The sequence below is a fragment of the Streptopelia decaocto genome (assembly GCF_964273445.1).
Source record: "Streptopelia decaocto genome assembly, chromosome: 8".
Classification (NCBI taxonomy): Eukaryota; Metazoa; Chordata; class Aves; order Columbiformes; family Columbidae; genus Streptopelia; species Streptopelia decaocto.
Genome location: NC_138662.1, coordinates 22,181,928 through 22,203,430, shown reverse-complemented (window position 1 = coordinate 22,203,430; position 21,503 = coordinate 22,181,928). Strand labels below are relative to the sequence as shown.

The window sequence follows — 21,503 nt, the reverse complement described above, 5'->3', positions numbered from 1 at the left end:
GCGGGAACAGCGGGGACAGCGGGAACAGCGGGGACAGCGGGGACAGCGGGGACAGCGGGGACAGCGGGGACATCGGGGACAGCGGGGACAGCGGGGACAGCGGGGACAGCGGGGACGTCCAGCACATCCGGTCCGCGGCGGAAGCAGCGCCCGGCGCAGCCCCCGGAACCACCGCGCGCGCAGGGGGCGGGGCCGGCGCGCGGGCACGGGGCGGGGCGGGGCCGGAGCGCCCCCTGCGGCGCCAGGCGGTGGCTGCGGCCCGGGCGGCGCTTCCCGCCGTTCCCGCCGTTCCCGCCGCGGCGCGGTGCCGCCATGCCGATGAAGGGCCGGTTCCCCGTCCGGCGGACGCTGCAGTACCTGAGCCAGGGCGACGTCATCTTCAAGAGCTCGGTGAAGGTGCTGACCGTGAACTACAACACGGCGGGGGAGCGGAGCGAGGGCGCGAGGTGAGCGGCGCGAGGGGAGCGGCGCGAGGGGAGCGGCGCGCGGCGGGCGCGCGGCGGGCGCGCGGCCGGGGGCTCCTCAGGCGCACCCGCGGGTTTCTCTCCCTTTCCAGAAAGTTCGTGTTCTTCAACATCCCCCAGATCCAGTACAAGAACCCCTGGGTGCAGATCATGCTCTTCAAGAACATGACCCCCTCGCCCTTCCTGCGCTTCTACCTGGGTACGTGCCGCCGGGACCGCGGCCGGGCCTGTCCGGTGCTCCCGGGCCTGTCCGGTGCCCCCGGGCCTGTCCGGTTCTCCCGGGCCTGTCCGGTTCTCCCCGGGCCTGTCCGGTGCCCCCGGGCCTGTCCGGTTCTCCCCGGGCCTGTCCGGTGCTCCCGGGCCTGTCCGGTGCTCCCGGGCCTGTCCGGTTCTCCCGGGCCTGTCCGGTTCTCCCGGGCCTGTCCGGTTCTCCCCGGGCCTGTCCGGTGCCCCCGGGCCTGACCCGTCCCCCGCCCCGGCCTTTCCCCGGGCCCCGCCGCCGGCCTGCGGGAGGACCCAGCGGTGACGGTTCCACGCGGTGCTGTCACTGTAACTTGCCCCCGCCCCGGCTCGTTCAGAAAGCCGTGTTCGGTGTCCCCAGCCGCCCTGGCCCGGGCGCAGCGGCCGCGGTCCGGGGGCTGCGGTGTCACCGCACGTGCCGTCCGCACCTGTGAAACGGCCTCTGCGCCACTCGCAGCAGCGAGAGTGACCGATGAACTGTTCACATCTCTCCTGACAGACAGCGGAGAGCAAGTTTTGGTTGACGTGGAAGATAAAACCAACAAAGAGATAACCGAGCACGTTAAAAAAATCTTGGGCAAAAGCAAGTAAGTAGCCGTTAATGAGCTGATGTTCACCCAGCGCGCAGCACAGCACGGTCCCTGCAGACTTTGCCAGCTAGAGAGAAAGAAATGCCACTTTGGACGTGACCTCGGTAAAAGTCACGAGCCAGAAACTGTAGATCTGTAAACTGGGTCCAGGGGAGAGGAAACGTTGCCTTTCACGCTTCTGATTGTAACAAACACATCTCTCTCCTAGAGAAACGCTTGAAAGAGAGGAAAGAGAAAGGAGAAAACTGTCACACCCAGGCACGTTTGGGCCCAAGAAGTACCACCTGCGGGAATGCATGTGTGAGATCGAAGGGCAGGTTCCCTGCCCGGCTTTTGTGCCGCTGCCCAAGGAGATGAGAGGAAAATACAAAACTGCTGCAAAAACCGAAGCGTGAGGCCGAGCGGCCCGTCCTGCGGGCGCTGCCCGGCCCAGTGACGGAGCGACAGCTGCTGGAGACAGAGCGGAGACGCTCCTGTAATACAGACAGCCTTGTGTCCTGGGTCTTCTTGCAGCTACAACTGGAATCATTAAAGTGAAAAAAAAATAAAACCCCAGCTTTTTGGTGCCAGTTTTCCAAAGCATTACAGTTGCCACTGCAGAACAAGGAAAAGGGAATGACTAGAGCCCCATTTCCTACTCATGCTGCATGTACAAGGTCACGGCAAAACTGAGATCATGTTTGCTCTCAGATAGACTAAAAAGTTAATTTATCTTAGAAGCAGCACAGAATTCCACAATGTGTAGAGTGCTGTAGAGTGTTCCTGCAGTTTTCCGTCTTGTACTAACTGAAGGCAGCCAACTGGTAACGGGAAATTCAGCGTTAAACTACACGCTGAATTTTCTGGATTTGTTTAGTTACCACTGAGTCTCTTACCGGAAGATACAACTTCTGCAGTTGATGCTGCAGCTCTGAGAAGTACCGGTCAAGTCAAGAACACCAGCAGTAAGGGAAAACACGGGGTAGTATTGAGAGACACGTTTGGCGGTTTTCATAGTCCTTCAGGAAACAAAAGCTGCTCTGAAGACAATTTGCTGAAGTCCTAAAAAAAAAAAAAAAAAAAAAGCCTTACAAAGAAGTGTGTCTGGATTTCTGAGCTCCCAGCACGTTCTGAGCAGCGAGTCCATCCGCTCCAGAGCCCGGTGCTGCTCCCGCTCCTGACCCCGAACCCTCCCAGCTCCGCCTCACCAGACGGCCGCCCCGCGCCTCCGCCCGCGTGCAACCGCGACGCTGCGGGACCACGCGCCCGAGTCGGGCCGATGCGCCATTGACAGCTGTGTCAGCTTTTCCGAGCTAACGCTCAGGTGCAACATTCCACACAAGTGTCCTGCAGAAACTGTCAAGGACAAACAGCACAAAATAAACAGGTGGTTTTATTTCATCTCTGTTTACAAAGTTACCACACGGAGTAGTGCATGCAGTTCTACCAAAAGTCAGCGCGAGCTCTCGACCCTGGTGGCTCAGTCTCCGCTCCGCAGAGCCGGGTGAGCCCACAGCGGCCCCGGGGCCGGCGGGAGGCGCCGCCAGCACCGGGCCTGCTCTGTCGCGGGTGACGCTGGCGGATCCTGAGGTATGCTAGCCTGTCATCTGCTTGGAAAGACATTACTACATGTACAATAAGGATACTTTAATTATTAGTGTATTAGACTGAACATACAAAGAAGGCAGGATAGTTGCAACAGGAAAAACACTTTAGATGTGAAAGCTGAAGCCACTGAAATGTTTTGTTCGTTTCTGGTGTTGATACCAAGAATGCCTGTGGGTTATAGTGCAGGGAGCGATCCTCTTGACTAGCAAACATGTCTGTCTTAAATAACTTTTGTTAAACAATATTCCAGGGATTATGTTTAGCTATCCTAACATTTATTTTTTGCTGCCTTCCTAAATCTGGTGTCACCGTGCATGGTTGGTCATGACCTTTCAGAATCCCCAGTTCATTTCACTTGGTGCAAAATAACAGTCAGGGACTTGATCAACTTCAATAAAACATCTCAGTATAAAAACCTGACGGCTTTAAACACCCTGTTCTGCACACACCCCGTTCTGCACACCTCTCAGCGTCAGTGAAAAACGCCAGCCATCTGGTGACCAGTTACTAGTGCCGTTAACCGAGGATATGGGCAGTATTGGTTTTTAAACACCACTTCTGGAAGTCCCCCCTCCACTTTCATTTACAGCAGAATAAAACTAGAGTTCCTGCTCTATAGGTACGGTAATTATTTCTGTCTCTAAAAGATTATGCAATGCTTGGGTTATAGCTATGCTAATATATATTAGAGACAATTAAAAGCCATCCCGTTCCATAAATGTTTACCCTTCCGAGTAGGCCCACTATTATTAGTGCTATAGTGTGATCTGCCTGATTTCCAGCTTCACATACATCCGCCTGTTAGACTGACTCCTCCCGCCCTTGCAGACCCGGTGCTGGGCTCTGCCGCCCTCAGGTCAGACCCAGCAGCTCAGGCTCCGTCTCACCCAGACCCAGCGCGGCCCAATCGCAGGTCCCGCGTTCTGACACCGTCACCCAGCGCTCCCGTGTCACCTCGGCCCCCCGGACTGCAGCAATGGAGCTGCTATTCCAGACAGACACACCCGATCCCCACAACGGCCTCTGGGGAACCGGAACGCAGAGAACTGCTGTTTGGCACTACGGCAGCCACGGACTCGGCTCCCGGCTTTCACAGAACTCCAGTTCAGTGGCACTTCAGCTCTCCATTGTAAACAAGATTTTTGTTCCTTGAATGCTACAAACAAAAGGGTTCCAGTCTCACAAACATAACAACCATGATTATTCTGTCACCCAGAAGATGTAAAGGAATGTGTAGGTTCCATAAGATTACTGGGAACTGGAGGGTCACCCTTTGTGTTCAGTCAGAAGTGGCGCCAGCCTGCTGCTCTGCGTGTGGAAACGAGCGCGTGCCCCCCACGAGCAGCTCTCGGCAGCCAGCGGGCACAGGCTCGTGCGCTGCAGTTCGCACTCACAGTGGGAAACAAAGCCACGGAAAGACAGCCCCCAAATTCTACCTAGGGATTTTTATAAACACATTTAAAAGTTACTCATATTAAGATAAGTTATAAAGTTCTCAGTCTTAAAATCCCTTTTATGTATTGTCATTGCACAAAATTGATCTGCAAGCTGTACGTTCTGCACCTCAGAGAAGCCTTTACCAGCACTTCATCACCACCGGGCAGTCAGGCCGGACTGAACTCTGCGCTGGGGCAGCACAGACAGGAGCGAGTTGCAGGAAAGTCTCGTCTCTCTTCAGTCACAGCCCCACCCAAAAGGCCAATACAACAGGAAGGGGGAAAGATGACAAACCAACGTCGAAACCATTCCCAAATCACAGTTCCCTGTTAGTGCTTCACCGCTTTGACCAAAATAAGCAACAAGAACACCAGCTAGCGTTAAAAGAGTGTTGTGACAAGTTTAAAAATGTGTTAGTCTAAGTGTTGGAGGGCAGCAGCGCACCTCTGGAATCCTTCTAGACTGAGTAGTAGTGGCAATGCCTCATTGAAAGTGCATAAAAGCCAATTTTCCCACTTCCCCCTTGTGACCTGTGCTCCTGCTTGTCTCTGCTCTACCTTCCCATACTCTACAGCAGACCTAACACAATTATTACACAGCCCTACTGCTTCAGCAGTTGGATTTCTCCTTCTGCTTGGCTAATGTGCGCTTCAATTCCTTCAAGTTTTCTGTCAGTACCTCCACCTCATCCATTCGTCCGCTATGTTTGGCATCAAATATATAAGCTTTGATATTATCTATCTGTTGGAGAAGCAGCTCTTCTTCTATGGCCTCCTCTCCAGAGATCTCACTGCCATCCTCCACCTCAAAGGGGTTGGTAGAGGATCCCTCTTCAAACGGATTCCCGGAATTCCAGCTGCCCCCAGGCTTTTGAGATGCATTTTCATCCTCTTCAAAAGGGTTTGTAGTACTGCCAGGTTCTCCATTAGTTTGTTCATCCTCCTCCTCATTTTCAAATGGATTATACTCTTTTTTATCACTTTGCAAAGCTGTGTTAGAGAAACAAACCACTGGGGAAGTGTCTTTGGCAAACGGGTTAGTAGAATCTTCCTCTGACTGAGGGGTATCTGCTTCATCTTCAAAGGGGTTCAGACAGGCTGGCTGCTCTCGGTCCTTGTCACCCTGTGGGACGCCCTGGGGTCTGAGGGCAAAGACCAAGGGCTCTTCAGCTGGCAGCTGCTCAACAGCAGGAGGTTCAAAACTTGGGTCCCTTTTGATCTGAGTAATATCCAAATCCAACCCATGGGCTGTCAAGTTCCGATGCTCTTGTGTCACTTCATGCTGCTGCTGCCTGACTTCTCTGAAGTCCAAGGAACGTGTCCTTGAATGCTGAGACAGGAATTTGTGGTGTTCTCTTTCCCACTCTTTCTCACGAAGGACCTGAAGTTCCTCCCTCTGCCTCTCTTCCTCTTCTGCCTGTTTTTTAGAAAGCTCAATAGCTTTCAGAGTTTGTTGTTGATCATATTCATCCTGAAGCTGCCTCAGGTTCTCTTGCAACATACGGACCTCGTCTATCCTGTTAGCCGCCTTTGCTTGCTTAATGAAGGATGTGATGTTGTCGATCTGCTGCAGAAGCGGGTCTGCTATCTCCCGCTCTCTGGATACGCTGGATGTAGGTAACCAGCCTTCACACTTCCTGACTGTTCCTTTTTTCAGCTGAGTTGCATCACCATTAACTGCAGCTGCAGATCTTGAGATTAAGTCTTGCTGCTTTTCCTCTTGTTTCCCATGTGCTTCGAGAGCCATCTAAACCAACAAACATGTAGGAGAACACTGTGAGCTTGAAACACTCCATTCTAAATACCCACGGGTACCAGAATTCACCTGATCCTGGACATTGCTGGCTGCCACCCAAAAGGGACCAGGGGCATTTTTATTACTTTGCAGAAAATGCCTGTCTTCATAATATCACCTCAATGGTTCCCTTCAGCTTGGTTGTGACCAAATTAATCAAAATCCCATGCCATCTGCCTCTACAAACCTGATGGCAAGTAGGAGCAGTGGCAGCGCTTTACAAAGGGGAAAAAATGCCGAATGCACCTATGCAGTCGAGACAGATTTGGGCAGTAACCTTATGTCTGACCACAGCAGGCATCTGTAACACAACATCAGCATTAACCATCACTGATACCATCAGGTTTTGGACTGCAACGATTCTTAACTTCTACCTCAAGATAAAGCTGGTTTAGCCTACAATTAATTATGTCCTCCCACCTAACAGAAAAAACCTCTCTGAAGAGGCACCATTGTTCTAATTTTCACCACTAGAAGGAAAACTCCAAACTGTGCTTGTGCAAATGAACTCCAGAATGCAACATGAGAATCCCTGTAGGCCAATATGCTCAGTTCAGGGCTCGCTCTGCAGGCGCTGCGGCAGGAACAGCACGTGCAGCTCGGTCCCTGCTGGTTTCTGGCAGTGTCCAGCTGCTCAGTACACACCTACTCGTGTTCCCCATGGAATACAGTGTTACATGAACCCCTGAAAAAGGGTATGGAGTGATTTGCATTAAGAAATGAAAACCTGAAATCCAGTGTTAAAGGTGACTATTCATACATCCACAGCTACCAGGCTCAGACCCCTGAGGAGACCTCAACACCAGGTGGAACAACAGATCTTCACCTGTCTTACCATCTGCAGTCTTCTCCTCTTCAGGTCTTCGTACTGATCTTTGGTTGGCAGGGACATGAGGCCAAGCAGCTTTTCCTGGCAAAAATGGAAATATTGACAGCATTGCTTGCAGGCATTCAGCCAACGCTCAAGTACCTGCAAAGAGAAATACCACCCCAGCACCCCCAGACAATAAAAGCTGCTCCTGCTCCGCAGTCGCTGCTGCCCGGCTGAGCACGGCTTCCCGCGACCGTTCGGTTCAGGCTCACACGTTGCTCTGAACTCGGGGCTGCTGCGCCTGCGCCGTGTTCCGCTGGCTCAGCTCAGGCTGCCCTCAGTCATCAGGGGAGCTACAGAAAATGCACGGAACTACATTTCCTGTCAAAACAGTTACAAACCACAGGGATGCCTGGCAGAGAACACTATATAAAATTAACATTCAGGTCATAACACATGCTTCATTTACCTGAACAAAAAGTGTAGCTGAATATCGTATCATTCTCTGAAGCTGTAGTGTTTTAGGATGAGGTTGGGGATCTTCATGCAAGCCTAGACTCAAAATCTTCTTACTGAATCGAAGCAAACATACAGCCCCATCAGTTCAGAAACAAGGGCCAGTGCAAATGCAACAGAAAGGGAGACAGTCCTGGAGGAAAACTTCCTGGTATTCTTTCCGGTAAGCCATTTTGGATCTTACGAGTTATGATACTTTCCACTCCCACCCTAAACAAACAAACAACCCAACACACAAAACACACAAAACCCCACATCAAAACCAAACCAACCCAAACCCGTGCCACTATTAACTTCCTCTCTGCTTAGTTATTTTCACTGCAGAGGAATGCATGATTTTTAAGGCTGGAAAAGAAAGTAGAAGTTGCTGGTGCATGGGAACAGCATCTACCTTTTCACATGCTCTTTACGGCTGACAAACTGATTATCTATATGAATATGCAGGTATATGCTACACATAGACACCAACAGTCAAGAAAAACTCCAGGGAAGTCACAAGAGGGAGATGCACACATGCTGGGGGCAGGGGAGAGAGATCTCTTACCTTAAGGCATCGATAAATTCGTATACTTTTTGAATTTCCACCCTCAAGTCATTAGCATGTTCAAGACTGTAGGTTGTCTCCCCAGCACTAAGAAATAAATACAACTTACTGTAAGTCATGCATCCAACTAACACATACAACACCAAAAGTTATTCCAGGGTGACCAAGACTCACTGCTAGTCAGAAATCTTTCATTTCATCAGTAAGAAGTCTGTTGTTTCCGACATCTGCTTCCATTACCCAGACATGCATATTTTTACTCTGCTCCAGTTATCAAGCCACATAACACCAGGTCTCATGAAGTCAGGACAAGAAGCAGTAGCAGCTTAGCCTGTTTTTCACGTTCTATACTTTTCTGCCCTTTGGGAGGTGTTTCTTTACACTAACAGTTTTGTTATGGTGAATGACAGCCTAACTTTTCCACAACTATCAGATCTACAGAACAGGTACAGAAATACTTGTTACCTTTAACTTCCCAAGCAGACATGTTTCACAGTCTAAGACCAACATATGTATTTCTCTGCTCTGCAAGCCAGGTGTAACCTGACAATCTCTTGCAGTCTGGGTGGAAAGATTTCAGCGGGCAGCTGTGAGAACCGCGCGCAGAAGCGCGACCTGCGAGAGCTGCTGGTCGCCGGGCAGCCCGCGCACAGCCCAGCGCGGACAGCCCAGCCACCCTCTGCTGTGCCGCCAGTGCAGGGCAGCGCTGTCCTGCTCCAGCTGCTTCAAAAAGGCTCGTTTACACAAACTTGTAGCCTTGTGCTTCCTTTGTGCAAAGACAACATGCACAGGTGCAACAGTGGGGCGTCACTGGGAAGTGGCTCCAAAAAAATACATCAGACTTCTCTGTAAGAAATGTTACTGCTAATAATTAATTCACTACTACTTTGTTGAAAGAACATCCAAAAGACAACAGATAATCTAACACTGCTTTTTCTTATAATTTACACACTCTTGCAGCCTTAGCACACCACTTCCTTGCTCCTTCCCACACTTTTGGGAAGGAAAAAAAACATCTATTCATAAACAAAATCAGCAACTGTGGCTTACTTTAGTGATTCTGCCATCCTTATGTATTCTGGTGCCTTCTGGTCAACTTTCTCCATGCAGAGTCGCAGTTTCTTGATTAAAACAAAACGTATTAAAAAGGCATTTTTATTAAAACATTAATGCAAGAACATGCTGCCCTAAGTCCTCCATGTTGCCTGTGCACCAGGTTTCCTGCGATGAAAGCTGTTTAACTGTCCCGCATGAGCAGCCCCCAGTTATCCTCAGAACACAGTCATGGTCAGGAACAGAAAGACCCCCCATGCCCCTGCAAGGTGGACTGAAATTCAGAAGCTGTTTTAACGGACGGCCTGGGCAACTTCTAGCCTTAGATCTCCTCCCAAGGAGCCCCGACAGGAACTCCCGTTAAAACTGACCAGGGGCGCAGACACTACTGCAAAGATCCCAATGACTGTCAGCACCTGCTTTCACAGCGGATTTGAAAACAACGCTCCAGCCGTACGCTGAGATGGCTGAAGAAAGCATTCGCCAGCAGTGTGAGCACAGACAGTGCTGACAACATCGAGTCCTGTATTTCCTGTGCAGCCCGTCAGCAAAGTGCACAGCACAGCACTGGTGTAAATGAGCTGTTCTGAGGAACCTCAGCTGACATAGTTCACAACTCTAAGGGAGAGGCATCTCAGAACAGTTCGTTCCAGGTGATGAGAATGGTGATGTATCGTAAAATGATGTTTGAAGTTACCGTGGGACAGCAACTGGCTCCATCATTTCAGATATATCTTTGTTATGTGGCCTAAACACCCAATAGTCTATTCTAACACAAGTGAGTATTAAGTCATAAAGAGGTTGGACATGCGATAAGCCGAAAGTCAAGGAGCGACAACCACAGGTACACACACTGGGGATGAAAGAGCAGAGTTTGATTTACCTCGTAGAGTTTCACAATCTCTGGAGTGTATTCCTTCTCATCAATCTGTTGTTCTCTTTTCAACAGGGTATCTTTGCAGTGCCGACAACAACGGATTCGGTCGTCGTCCTTCTCGTCCAGAACGGAGCTCACGCTGCTGATGCTGCTGATGCTGCCGCGGCGGGAGCCGTGGACACTGTTGGGTGAGGAGTTGGGGCTGGTGTGGGAGCCCAAGGCCTCTTTGCTGGCACTGGTGAGCTTGCCTAAAAATTACACACAGGTAATTTTACAGTGACTGAGGAAGCCAGTAGATCTTACCAACACAAACAAATTGTGCTTTAACAGAAACTTTACATTCAGGTAATATTAGAAAAGCAAGTTGAAACAGTCTGCTGAAAGACATGCAAGGAACCCCTGACAACCAAGACTGCAAGTCAGCATTTGGGTCTTCACTGTAAAATGCTGCTTCATTTTAAAAGCAGCGAGGGGGCAGACTGCTGAGTTCCACCTTCTTCGTTTATGCCTAGAAGCATTCTCAGGTTGGAGCTTGCATGCTCCATAAAGCACAGTTGATGTCATTTATTTCCACAGAAAATACAGCCCACTCTCCAATGCACTAGATGAGGAAATTCAAGTTCAAAGGGCTTTTTGAAGTCTTGTGGATGAATTTCCTTCATGTCAGTGTTTGGACAACCATGGGTAAGACTGGAAATAGCCACAACAGTTTTAAGTGCCAAGAACCTTGTCACCATGAAGCCGAATGGCACATTAAGGACCAAGTTTTCTGCACAGGTGGAATATTAGCAGCAGCATTTTTTCTAACAGCAAAAAGCCGGGATGAGGTTAGCTAAGGGAATTAACAGCACACACTGTACTCACTTGCCAAAGGCAGGCTGACGAGTTCCGTGCACTTCTTGCACATGATAGACCCGCAGAGGCGGCAGTGGTGACGCCGGTTTCGAATACTGAACTTATTGCCACAGTCTGGGCAGAACGGAACATCCTGATCGCTGACCCAAGGCACAACAGACTTCTCTATAGCTGTGAGCAGGCAAGAGGGGAGGGAACACACAGCACGAGATACTCAATTCATTCCTCGCCTGGTTCAACTATAGGAGCAAATAGTCTGATGTAAGCTCATACCAACCTCTTATTTTAGCTGACTCAGTGTTCGCTCTGTCAAACGACGTAAGCTAGTAGAAGATAAACAATACATTCAAGAAAATTGTATTGTGCAAGGAAAACACCCAACACAACCCAGCCCAACAAGAAACAGAAACCCTGCATTTAAAAAAAAAACCAGGAGTCTCAGCTTGTTTTACACTGAATTCCTGCAATTTTCCTATTTATTTCTAATGCCATTTTCATACAAGTAGTGCCAAACCTGTACAAATTGGAGCACATTGGACATAGTCCTTACAGCATCAACATTGCTCTATCTGAGCCAAAATGTAAATATATCATTGCTAGACTTTGGAGAATGAGAGGCTGGAAGAATTGTAACAAAAACATTAGGGAGAAATTTAGTAAAGCTGGAGAAAATACACAGGAAAGCATATTGGTCTTGAAGCATGTGGAAGTAGCATCTTCAGCTTGAAAACAGTGTGTGGAAACAGAAATCACATCCGCAGCACGGGGTCAGAGCAAGCACAGCACTCAAGGATAAAAGAGGAAAACAGTGATGTGTGAAGGGAATCATAGGTTACTGTCCTTTATAAGGGTACTGCTAGATAAACGGGCATACTTTATAGTAAAATATTACATTTTTACACCTAGGAAACATGCAGAAGGCTGGAATATTAAAAACCAGCAAATTTACCTTTTCTAACCTGATTATTAACTTGTTGACTTCAACTACATAGTGATCAATCCTGGCTGCTCGGTGCTTCTTGAAATCAGAGAGATGGCTTCTCATAGCGCCTGGAGAGAGAGCAGAGATTCCTTAGTCACCCAGGTGTTCTGTTAGGATTTAAATGCATTTCATTAGCTCTTAAAAGACAGCTACATTTTAATGGTGCTGCTCTACAGAAAACATGCAGGTTAAAGCCTGATCTTCAGGCTAGCAATGAAGTGGTTTATTTCTACTACAGAAAAAGGCAGGCTCTATGTTAAAACAGCTGCAGTGATTTTTTTCCCCTCCTCATCCCTCGGTTACATTTGGCAAACTATTACCAAGCAGCAGTACTCTCAAAACGGGCTGCCCGTAGCTCCCTGGCTGTGTGCTGAACAGAGGGACGAGGCAGGTGCACTGATTACTGGAGGTCTGTGCAACAGCAACTTCTCTTTTGGATTTCTGATCATCCTTCCACCTTTAGGGCTCTGAACCAAACCCTTGAGGACAGTTCAGATTTACAGAAAACTGATCACCAAGGATACCAAAGAACAACGTAGCATCTGTTTAAGAAATGTACAACTCATACTTGACAACGCTGGCTTCAAGTTTAAATTTTGATCCTTTTCCAAGTAAGATGAGCCAGGTATTAAAAATGAAAATTACAGACAAAATTTAAAAAATAATCTTTCTTCTGACTGGTAGAATACAAAATCAGATGTTGCTTTTTGATGCTACTCAAGTAATTGTAAGAATCTCACTTCCTAATCTTAATGAAATAACCAAAAACCCTGCAAAGCTGAAGTAATAGGAATGAACGGGCCACTCTGTGTAGCTGAATTCCGCCACCGCTTTGGAGATATCACAGTCCCTGTCACAAACCCACCAAATCTCATCCTAAAATCCGTAAGGTTCATCTTCTCCACTCTGATCAGAAAACAGTTGTCTCTTCTGTAGTGTTCAGAAAGCTGCTGCTAGTTCACTGCCTCAATTTATTCTCCGCTAATATTTGTGATTGCTGCTGAAATACACGGACAAGCTTTCTGTCAGACACGTAAACTAACAACTACTTTAAGTGTAGCCCAAAAGCTGGAGATTTTATTTAGCTATAGCTTAATTATGAATTAGTGGGTGATGTGTTTTGTAGAAAGCCCCGCGCTGGTTGCAGAACACCTGGGCAAAGCTGCACAGAGGTGAACACACCACCGGCAGGCCTCAACAGCCCAGGCAGAACACCACGCCAAGCAACTGTCCCGCTCTCAAGATTACTTGGGGTACTGATTCTATACATTTTTTCCCATTACCTGCATTTTCTCCATTGGCCCACACAATGTAGACAGGCTGCACAAACAAACCATAACCCCATGCTACAGCGCATGAAACACAGCACAGACACAAATCGGTGTGACCTCAGCAACACATTTCCCAACGACATCAGAAGAAAAGCTCTCTCAGCCACAGCACCTTCCAGCTTCCTACCTACTTCCTGGGGCTCCCACATGTATGGATCTATCCCCCCATAGCTGAACGACTCGTATCGCTCCTGAGACCCAGAATCCGTTCTGTCATCTCCTTCTTGCCTCAGCAATTTCTTCTTTGCTCTTTTGGCCTTCTGGACTAGATCTGAAACAGATAAAGACAAGTTATCAAATGTGGCCAGTACTCACTCCGTATCTGTCACATGAAACCAGGATGGAGCATTCCTCATCTTTCAGCACAAGTCTTCATCTTTGATGGCATGTTTATCTGTAACGAGTTCTGTTTAGACAAAGAATGCAGTTCAGAGAACCATAAAATGCTCCTTGTTACCTGTTATAAAGTAGCACTAATGTCCTAATGACAACACAGTAGGGACCTGTTTCACAGCATTCTGGGACTTCATGCACATACTACATTATTTCTCTTAATTCCCAATGATTTTCTTAGGATTCAAGGATGTTCAACGGTTCCTTTCTCTTGCTGCACAAACCACAAACTTAGAATTTCAGTGTGTTTGTATATCTAAATAATTTCAAAAGTACTAAACAGGCCATGGTGTTACCTCACGTGAACACTAGTGAGAGGAGAGCAGCCTCCTGGGGCAAAAACCCCCAGAGACCACAGACTCGAAACCTGGGAATGCATCTGGGTGACAGTATCAATCAGAGCTTCCAGATAAAAAGAAACAAAAAAAAGGCCAATAATCAATTCATGCATAAAAATCAGGCATTGGAAGAGCAACATCTTTTTAAGTGCCTGCTTTCAATAAGCAACTTCTAAAGCACTGGGAATCGTGTGAACTTGCTGGCACGGCAGAAGGTAATTCACAGACAGACAGGACCACGAGCTGCAGCCCACCCCATGTGTTAAACGGAGCCCCGGTCCCTCCCTGCGGACCCATCCCCGGCCCCGGAGCCCCGGTCCCTCCCTGCGGACCCAGCCCCGGTCCCTCCCTGCGGACCCAGCCCCGGTCCCTCCCTGCGGACCCAGCCCCGGTCCCTCCCTGCGGACCCAGCCCCGGCCCCGGTCCCTCCCTGCGGACCCATCCCCGGCCCCGGAGCCCCGGTCCCTCCCTGCGGACCCATCCCCGGTCCCGGAGCCCCGGTCCCTCCCTGCGGACCCATCCCCGGTCCCGGAGCCCCGGTCCCTCCCTGCGGACCCAGCCCCAGTCCCTCCCTGCGGACCCATCCCCGGTCCCTCCCTGCGGACCCATCCCCGGTCCCTCCCTGCGGACCCATCCCCGGTCCCTCCCTGCGGACCCATCCCCGGTCCTGGAGCCCCGGTCCCTCCCTGCGGACCCATCCCCGGTCCTGGAGCCCCGGTCCCTCCCTGCGGACCCATCCCCGGTCCCGGTCCCTCCCTGCGGACCCAGCCCCGGTCCTGGAGCCCCGGTCCCTCCCTGCGGACCCATCCCCGGTCCCGGTCCCTCCCTGCGGACCCATCCCCGGTCCCTCCCTGCGGACCCAGCCCCGGCCCCGGTGCCTCCCTGCGGACCCAGCCCCGGCCCCGGTGCCTCCCTGCGGACCCAGCCCCGGTGCCTCCCTGCGGACCCAGCCCCGGTGCCTCCCTGCGGACCCAGCCCCGGTCCCGGTCACTCACTGCGGAGCTGCCCCCGCACGTCCCGCTCCTCCCGCGAGTGCTCCTCCTCGTAGTGCCGGCGCAGCTGCTGGAAGGCCTGCAGGTCCAGGCGGCACAGCGGGCACAGGAAGCCCTCCCGCGCCTCGCCGGGCTCGCCGAACGGCGCGGGGCAGCCGGAGGCCATGGCGGCCGCGCCCTCCCGCTCTCAGCAGCGCAGCGCGGGGCGCGGCGGCCGCGCCGGGACGGAGCGCGGGCCCGAGCGGCGCGGCAGCGGCATCGTCCTGCGGCTCCCTGGAAGAAACGCGGGCGGCGGCGTCGGGCGGGCGGCACGGCCTAGCGGCCCGGCCCGGCCCCGCCGCGGGCAGCGGCCGCTCACGCCGAGGCACCGCTTGGCCGGTACCGGTGCCGCCGGGCCCGAAGGCCTCGCCCGGGCGGGGGAGCGGGGCCCGACCGCCGCTACTCCGGAACGAGTCGCGCGGCGACCCGGAAGTGCCGGACGGCGGCCGGGCCCGCTCTGCGGCCCGCTTCCGGTGCTGCCCGGCTCGCGGCCGGGGCGGGGGCACAAGGGGAAGGGGCGGAGCTTGGCGCTCGCGCCGACCGCCGGAGGAGCGGCCGCTCGGACCGCGCCCGCCCGGGCCCTCAGCGCGGAGGCCGGGCCTCACCGGAGCGCCGAGGCAGCAGGTGCGTGTGTCCCGGAGCGGGGAGGCCGCCGCACTCCCGCCGTCCGGGGACCCGGCAGCGGTACAGCCCGGCGGAGGGCGGGGCGAGCGCCGAGATATCGATGGGCGGGAAGGGTGGGGACAAGGAGGGCCGGCGGAGTCCAGCTCAGGCATGCGCTGCCGAGCTGGAGCTGTCGCTGGAGGGCGGGATGGTGTCCGCTCCCCGTGTCCGCCGGCCTGGAACGGCCCGGCCCCGCCGCGGTGTGTGCGGGGTGGCACCGGACGGCGGTGGTGGGGATCTCTGAGGGACAGGCTCTCGGGGACAGGCTCTCGGGGACAGGCTCTCAGTGACAGGCTCTGTCGGTGACAGGCTCTGTCGGTGACAGGCTCTCTGAGGGACAGGCTCTCGGTGACAGGCTCTCGGTGACAGGCTCTCGGGGACAGGCTCTGTCGGTGACAGGCTCTCGGTGACAGGCTCTCAGTGACAGGCTCTCAGTGACAGGCTCTCGGGGACAGGCTCTGTCGGTGACAGGCTCTCTGAGGGACAGGCTCTGTCGGTGACAGGCTCTCAGTGACAGGCTCTTGGTGACAGGCTCTCGGTGACAGGCTCTCGGTGACAGGCTCTCAGTGACAGGCTCTGTCGGTGACAGGCTCTCGGGGACAGGCTCTCCGAGGGACAGGCTCTCGGGGACAGGCTCTCGGGGACAGGCTCTCCGAGGGACAGGCTCTGTCGGTGACAGGCTCTGTCGGTGACAGGCTCTGTCGGTGACAGGCTCTATCGGTGACAGGCTCTCTGAGGGACAGGCTCTGTGAGGGACAGGCTCTTGGTGACAGGCTCTCAGTGACAGGCTCTCTCGGTGACAGGCTCTCGGTGACAGGCTCTCGGTGACAGGCTCTCTGAGGGACAGGCTCTGTGAGGGACAGGCTCTTGGTGACAGGCTCTCAGTGACAGGCTCTCGGTGACAGGCTCTCTGAGGGACAGGCTCTCGGTGACAGGCTCTCGGTGACAGGCTCTTGGTGACAGGCTCTCAGTGACAGGCTCTCAGTGACAGGCTCTCTGAGGGACAGGCTCTCAGTGACAGGCTCTCGGTGACAGGCTCTCGGTGACAGGCTCTTGGTGACAGGCTCTCAGTGACAGGCTCTCAGTGACAGGCTCTCTGAGGGACAGGCTCTCAGTGACAGGCTCTCGGTGACAGGCTCTCAGTGACAGGCTCTGTGAGGGACAGGCTCTCGGTGACAGGCTCTCAGTGACAGGCTCTGTGAGGGACAGGCTCTCGGTGACAGGCTCTGTGAGGGACAGGCTCTCGGTGACAGGCTCTCAGTGACAGGCTCTCGGTGACAGGCTCTCGGTGACAGGCTCTCTGAGGGACAGGCTCTCGGTGACAGGCTCTCGGTGACAGGCTCTCGGTGACAGGCTCTCTCCGGACAGGGCTCTCCGGAGGGCCGGCGCTGCCCACTCTCCGGCCGGTCCCAGGGCACGCGTGGCCGCTCCCTGCCCAGCTCCTCGAGTCCCAGCTGAAGGGCACCAGGGGGTCCCTGGTGGGATCAGAGATCCATCCACAAGCTGGTTTTAGTAGCCATGCTAAATTTTGGTCTCATTCCTGCAGTCTGGTCTGTTAGATGACGGTGCTCAGCACATTGTCACAACACCAATGAATTTCACCCGTTCTGTATTTATAGTTGTATCATCCAGCAAAAATATAATGGGAAATCAAAGTCTTAAAACCAAACTGGTTTAATCGTAGGAGTAAATAAATGTTATGAACAGTTAAACTCTCACATTTTTTCGGTGTACAGTTTCCTATCGAGAACCATTATGCTCTGATTTCCTAAACCATGCAGTCTTGATTCAGTTGTGAACAGAGAAAGTGTCAGCTGAGGAAATAACTCCAGTTGCAGTCACCTTCTTACTCAGCATGCAAAGCGCCGATTTCTCTTTGATGTGACAAGCTGACAGGAGGTCCTGTCACTAGATGGCTCCGCGAGCGCTGCGGGGGGTGTCCCAGCACTCTGCCACTCGTGTTACAGGTTTCTGGGCTGCAGCAGCGGGTCGGTCCCGCCCGTGGGGCTCTGCGGCCATGGTGGCCTCGGCAGGTTGGTCCCCTGTCCTTCACAAGTAGTAAGAGTCAAGTATAAGGAAAAGCAAGACTGCACTGGACAGCAAGCTCTTTCCTTAAACCTGCCTTTCTCTACATTTTCAAAAGCTTTATTGAAATGGTAAATACAGCAATGGAAGTCTTGTAGCTTGCTGTTGGGATGCAAACAATACAGTGAGGGCTGCCTGCAGCGAGTTGCAATGAGGATGGAAACACGAATGTGCGCTAGAAATCAAAAATTTCACTGAATCTTCACTTAGTTAATTGTGCTCCTTTGCATGTTCTGCCTTTGACGACAAACTCTGAGAATGCATCTCACCAAATTAATATTTTTGAATTGCTAATAAAACATCATGTTGTGTCAATCACTCTTGAAAAGAGAGATTTAATTTAATGTTTTGAAAGAAAAATGCCATTTGTTTGCATGTTTCTGAATATAAATGGTCCTTAGCACTTCCTGAGGAACTCATTCCCCATAAAGAGATCGCACCTGTTTAATATGATTTGGATCTTTATGGGAGTATTGGACTCTTACTGGGAGTCTCTCAGAGAGAATTACAAAAGGAGTAATATAAAGTCAGCTTACCAGATGTAGTGACGTGTTGAATGGTGTCTGTTTGCTCCCAAAGGGAGATTTGGGCTCTGGTGTCCCTGAGGGCCGCGTGTACCGTCACAGAGGTGGAGCATAGTCCAGGTTTGTGCTGATGTAAATGAGAACAGACTTTGGCTGCTTGTCACTTAGTCAGGCTCATCACGCTCTCCCACACAGAGTCTTCACAAACTGGAAAAGTCCAGGTCAGTCCAAAGCAATCCAGTTTACACTTCTTCAAAAACTTAATTAGCGTTCATCCAGCTGGTTGCAATAGGAAGAGAGAGAGGTTTTTGTGGACAAATTAAACCTCACTGAAATGCTACAGACGCTGTTGGGGACTGAATTTGAATCCGTAAGGGCTTACAGTTGTGATTCAACGTCAAAGAGCAGCAGCACAGGAGAGGAACATGTTCCAAACACTTGTTTGAGAAGCAAAGTCAGGCGTGTACCACCCGTTCTGCCACTGGAACGAGGAGCTTGGCCTGCAAAACCCCCCGTCCATTGTGCGACTGCTCCTCCTGCGCTGCACGCAGAGTCCTTTGCAAACACTGAGTCAATAAGTTGTAAAATATGTTCGTGAGCTGTTGTGATAACTCTAACAGTGAAGTTCAGGGCCTGCCTTGTTGCTCAGTTGGTCGTTGCTGCTCACAGGAAGAGACACGGGTGGCAATGAGCAGAGGGGGCTGTGCCGGCTGCTCCGCAGCCCTGGCTGGACCTGTGGCCGGGAGGGACACGTGTGTCACAGCTTAGTGCCGCTGGCAGTGTTAAATAACGGAACCTGGCCCTGCACAGGGCAGGTCCGTGGACGCTAGAAGTCATTTGGGTGGTGCCTGTCTACTGGCCAAGGAATGCAGGGGAACATTTTTGCACAAATATGGATTACTCACTGAAAAAAGCTTGAAGACATCTGAAAATTAACAGTGTTGAGTTCAGTATAGACTTTGGAGTAGAAGCAGAGTGGAAAATGAGAATGTTCTTTGGAAAATCAGAATGTTCTTTCCAAGTATTCCCTAAACTAAGCAGCTGGTTAATTTAAAATGATGCTGTGTTTAAAATTGGCCTAAATTCAATTTTATAATTTAATGATAAATTTAAAAAAATAAATAAATCTCCTAACATTGAAATGGGTAGCACAGAATTCTTCCTACAACCAGCTCTTTGTTTAGGTGGATCTAAACCAACGTTTTCTGTAGTTTTTGCTTTGTTCAGAGAACTACAAAATCTGCATATCACTGTTCCTTTTAACAAAACTCATGTAGTCAGTATAACTGAGTTGCCTGTAGTAAACATTTTGATACAAACCGAATTTGTTTAATTAGTCTGTGTAGAGAGGACAGAAGCTACGTTTCCTTGCCAATGCCATTATTTTCTCCATGTTTACAGACTCATCGATCAGACTGACAGCATGATGGTTTGTAAGAGCCGCAGCTGACAACTCGTTGAGCCCCGTTATCTGGTTTGTCAGTTAACTGCTTCAGTACTGGCACGTTTGCACAGATTTGTCTGGGCCCTTAACACTGCTGGGCAGCCTGGCATATTGGTCCTGAGTGCTGTGGAACGGTACCACTTTTATTAATACATAGAGCAGGGGAATTATATAGAGGAGAGACAGGAAGATTCAGAATTCCCTCATGTTTACATTTTATTTAACATTTGAACTGTAGGATCCGTATGCCACAATGTCTAGATTACATTCAGGGCTCATTTCAGATGTCAAGCACACCCATATTTGGGTGCTGTGTCCTGTAGCCTCTCTTGTCTTCTATTTCCCCTAAAATTTGTACAGCAACCAGTTCCCCTCTTGAAAGCAGCATGTCTAAAGTCCATAAGCGGAACACCCTCAGCAGTGGGTGTTTGATGGGGAGTGATTTGTGATTTTTTGCAGGGCTGCTTTTGCTGTCTTCTTCAACACCACCTGCTTGTTCAAAGAGGTTGCTTTTTGTCTTGACTGCCTTGGCTCAAAGAATCTGTCATAAAGTCTTACTATATTTTTCATTTGTCCTGGCTTTTCTCTCTCCTTCTCCTCCTTTTCTCTTTTTACAATAGCTTCTTCAGGCACCCCACACATCAATATCGGCTTCAGAATCAGGAGGGAACTTCTGCTGGCAGCATATGCTTCTCTGTGGAAATGGGTTTGAAACAGCAACCATATTTCAGGCAACCTCTTCAAAGCAGGTCGCTTCCTCTAGTTTCCCCAGTCATCATTTCACATGTTCCCTATTCCAATCAGTACTGAAGTGTCTACGCTGCCTTATGCTCAGTTGTGTTCAGTTAGGGCATCCGTTACAGAGAGGAGATGGCAATGAACTTCCTTTGATGTGGCAGGCTGGATTCCTGGTTTACCTGCATGCCATTTTGCAGGAGCATTTGTGTGATTAGGCCCAGATTGTCCCTGTTTCCGATTCATGTGAACACGAGGAAAGAGCCGTGTGTGTCAGCTGTGAGTGAACGGGCCGTGTTCCTTGGGGGGGCAGGTCAAACAAAGCAGCTGAAACAAACCCAAGGGCTGGCTTTGCCTTTTGGTGGGATCTTTCCAGTATCTGACATGCCCCAGCTCGGTCAGGAGCTGATACCGTGCTCTAGCATACCAATGCCATTTGTGGTCTAGTATGATTTTAGTTCTGCTTTACCCTCCTTCAGCCTGTGCTCCTTGAGCTCAGCAGATAACCAATAAGTGTCCTTTTCTTGGTTTCCTTCTTAAACCTTTCAAGCTGCAGTGGTTACATCAAAGGAAAACAAACCACGGTTGTCTTCACGCAGGTCAAAAAGTAGTCTCAAGGCAGGTAGATAACTCAGTTTTCTCAAGGACCTTCCCCATCTGTTTTGATCAGAGGTGTCTGTTCAACCCGAATCCTTCCCCATTCCCTGTAGGAGTGGGGAGTTCATGCTGTTCCTGTGGGGAGGGACAGCAGGGACTTGTGCACTCTAATGCAGACAGTCCACGAGTCCGTTTCCCACCAGCAGATGGATTTCCCTGTCTGTGTTTTGTGTCGTGTCTCTGTACAGCCTGGACCTCCCCAGGCTCATCCTTTCTGCACTGCTTCTCCACTCGCTGCTTTTGATCACAGCAACGTCCTGACCGACGCTCTAAAATTGCAGCTGCCTGTTCCGTGTTAGCAGAGTGAGCTGCCGGGTGGGCAGTGATTCTGCTTCGGCAGTGGTCATGATGTTGTTTTCAGACTTTCTCCAACTGGAGAGTCATTCAAAGTAGCAATAAAGGGGTTTGTTGGGGCCACGCGTCCCCTGGAAACACTCAGCCCGTGCTAATTACAGGGGGTTAGCAAAGAGGTCAAGGCTGATGAGCGTGTGGGAGGGGGCACAGAACAGTAATGGTGAGAGGAGTTGGAAGGAGTTGCAGGAAATGTTACGT

The 21,503-nt window shown here is 51.2% G+C and overlaps 2 protein-coding genes and 1 long non-coding RNA gene across 4 annotated transcripts in view; 2 read left to right on the top strand and 1 right to left on the bottom strand.

Moving 5' to 3' along the window:
* Positions 1-202: 202 nt before the first annotated feature.
* MRPS25 (mitochondrial ribosomal protein S25) lies at positions 203-1,844 on the top strand. Its single transcript, XM_082060179.1, has 4 exons — positions 203-446; positions 557-663; positions 1,204-1,291; positions 1,503-1,844. The coding sequence occupies exons 1-4, from the start codon at positions 313-315 to the stop codon at positions 1,687-1,689; spliced, it is 516 nt and encodes a 171-aa protein (XP_081916305.1). The 5' UTR covers positions 203-312; the 3' UTR covers positions 1,690-1,844.
* Positions 1,845-2,647: 803 nt separating this feature from the next.
* Positions 2,648-14,990, bottom strand: RBSN (rabenosyn, RAB effector). Of its 2 annotated transcripts, none has more exons than XM_082060169.1 (11): positions 14,808-14,990; positions 13,209-13,352; positions 11,718-11,818; positions 11,046-11,091; positions 10,778-10,939; positions 9,920-10,161; positions 9,034-9,104; positions 7,984-8,070; positions 7,393-7,495; positions 6,939-7,022; positions 2,648-6,064 (listed from the first exon to the last, which is right to left on the bottom strand). In XM_082060169.1, the coding sequence occupies exons 1-11, from the start codon at positions 14,968-14,970 to the stop codon at positions 4,928-4,930; spliced, it is 2,340 nt and encodes a 779-aa protein (XP_081916295.1). In that variant the 5' UTR covers positions 14,971-14,990; the 3' UTR covers positions 2,648-4,927. The 2 variants fall into 2 exon arrangements, with proteins under 2 accessions (XP_081916295.1, XP_081916296.1); XM_082060170.1 differs by having other exon boundaries at positions 6,948-7,022.
* A 352-nt stretch (positions 14,991-15,342) lies between these two features.
* LOC309443338 overlaps positions 15,343-21,503 on the top strand; it is a 43,403-nt gene continuing 37,242 nt past the window's right edge. The window contains exon 1 of the long non-coding RNA XR_014184785.1: positions 15,343-15,467. This is a non-coding gene — a long non-coding RNA (uncharacterized lncRNA). The remainder of the gene's footprint in view (positions 15,468-21,503) is intronic.

Excerpts from the sequence above, each read along its gene's own strand:
- RBSN (XM_082060169.1), bottom strand. The coding sequence starts at position 14,970 with ATGGCCTCCGGCTGCCCCGCGCCGTTCGGCGAGCCCGGCGAGGCGCGG. Across the intron at positions 11,819-13,208 it reads GTGGGAGCCCCAGGAAGTAG|GCGCTATGAGAAGCCATCTC; the intron begins GTAGGAAGCTGG and ends CTCTCTCTCCAG. Across the intron at positions 6,065-6,938 it reads GACTGCAGATGGTAAGACAG|ATGGCTCTCGAAGCACATGG; the intron begins GTGAAGATCTGT and ends TTGTTGGTTTAG.
- MRPS25 (XM_082060179.1), top strand. The coding sequence starts at position 313 with ATGCCGATGAAGGGCCGGTTCCCCGTCCGGCGGACGCTGCAGTACCTG. Across the intron at positions 447-556 it reads GAGCGGAGCGAGGGCGCGAG|AAAGTTCGTGTTCTTCAACA; the intron begins GTGAGCGGCGCG and ends CTCCCTTTCCAG. Across the intron at positions 1,292-1,502 it reads AAAATCTTGGGCAAAAGCAA|AGAAACGCTTGAAAGAGAGG; the intron begins GTAAGTAGCCGT and ends TCTCTCTCCTAG.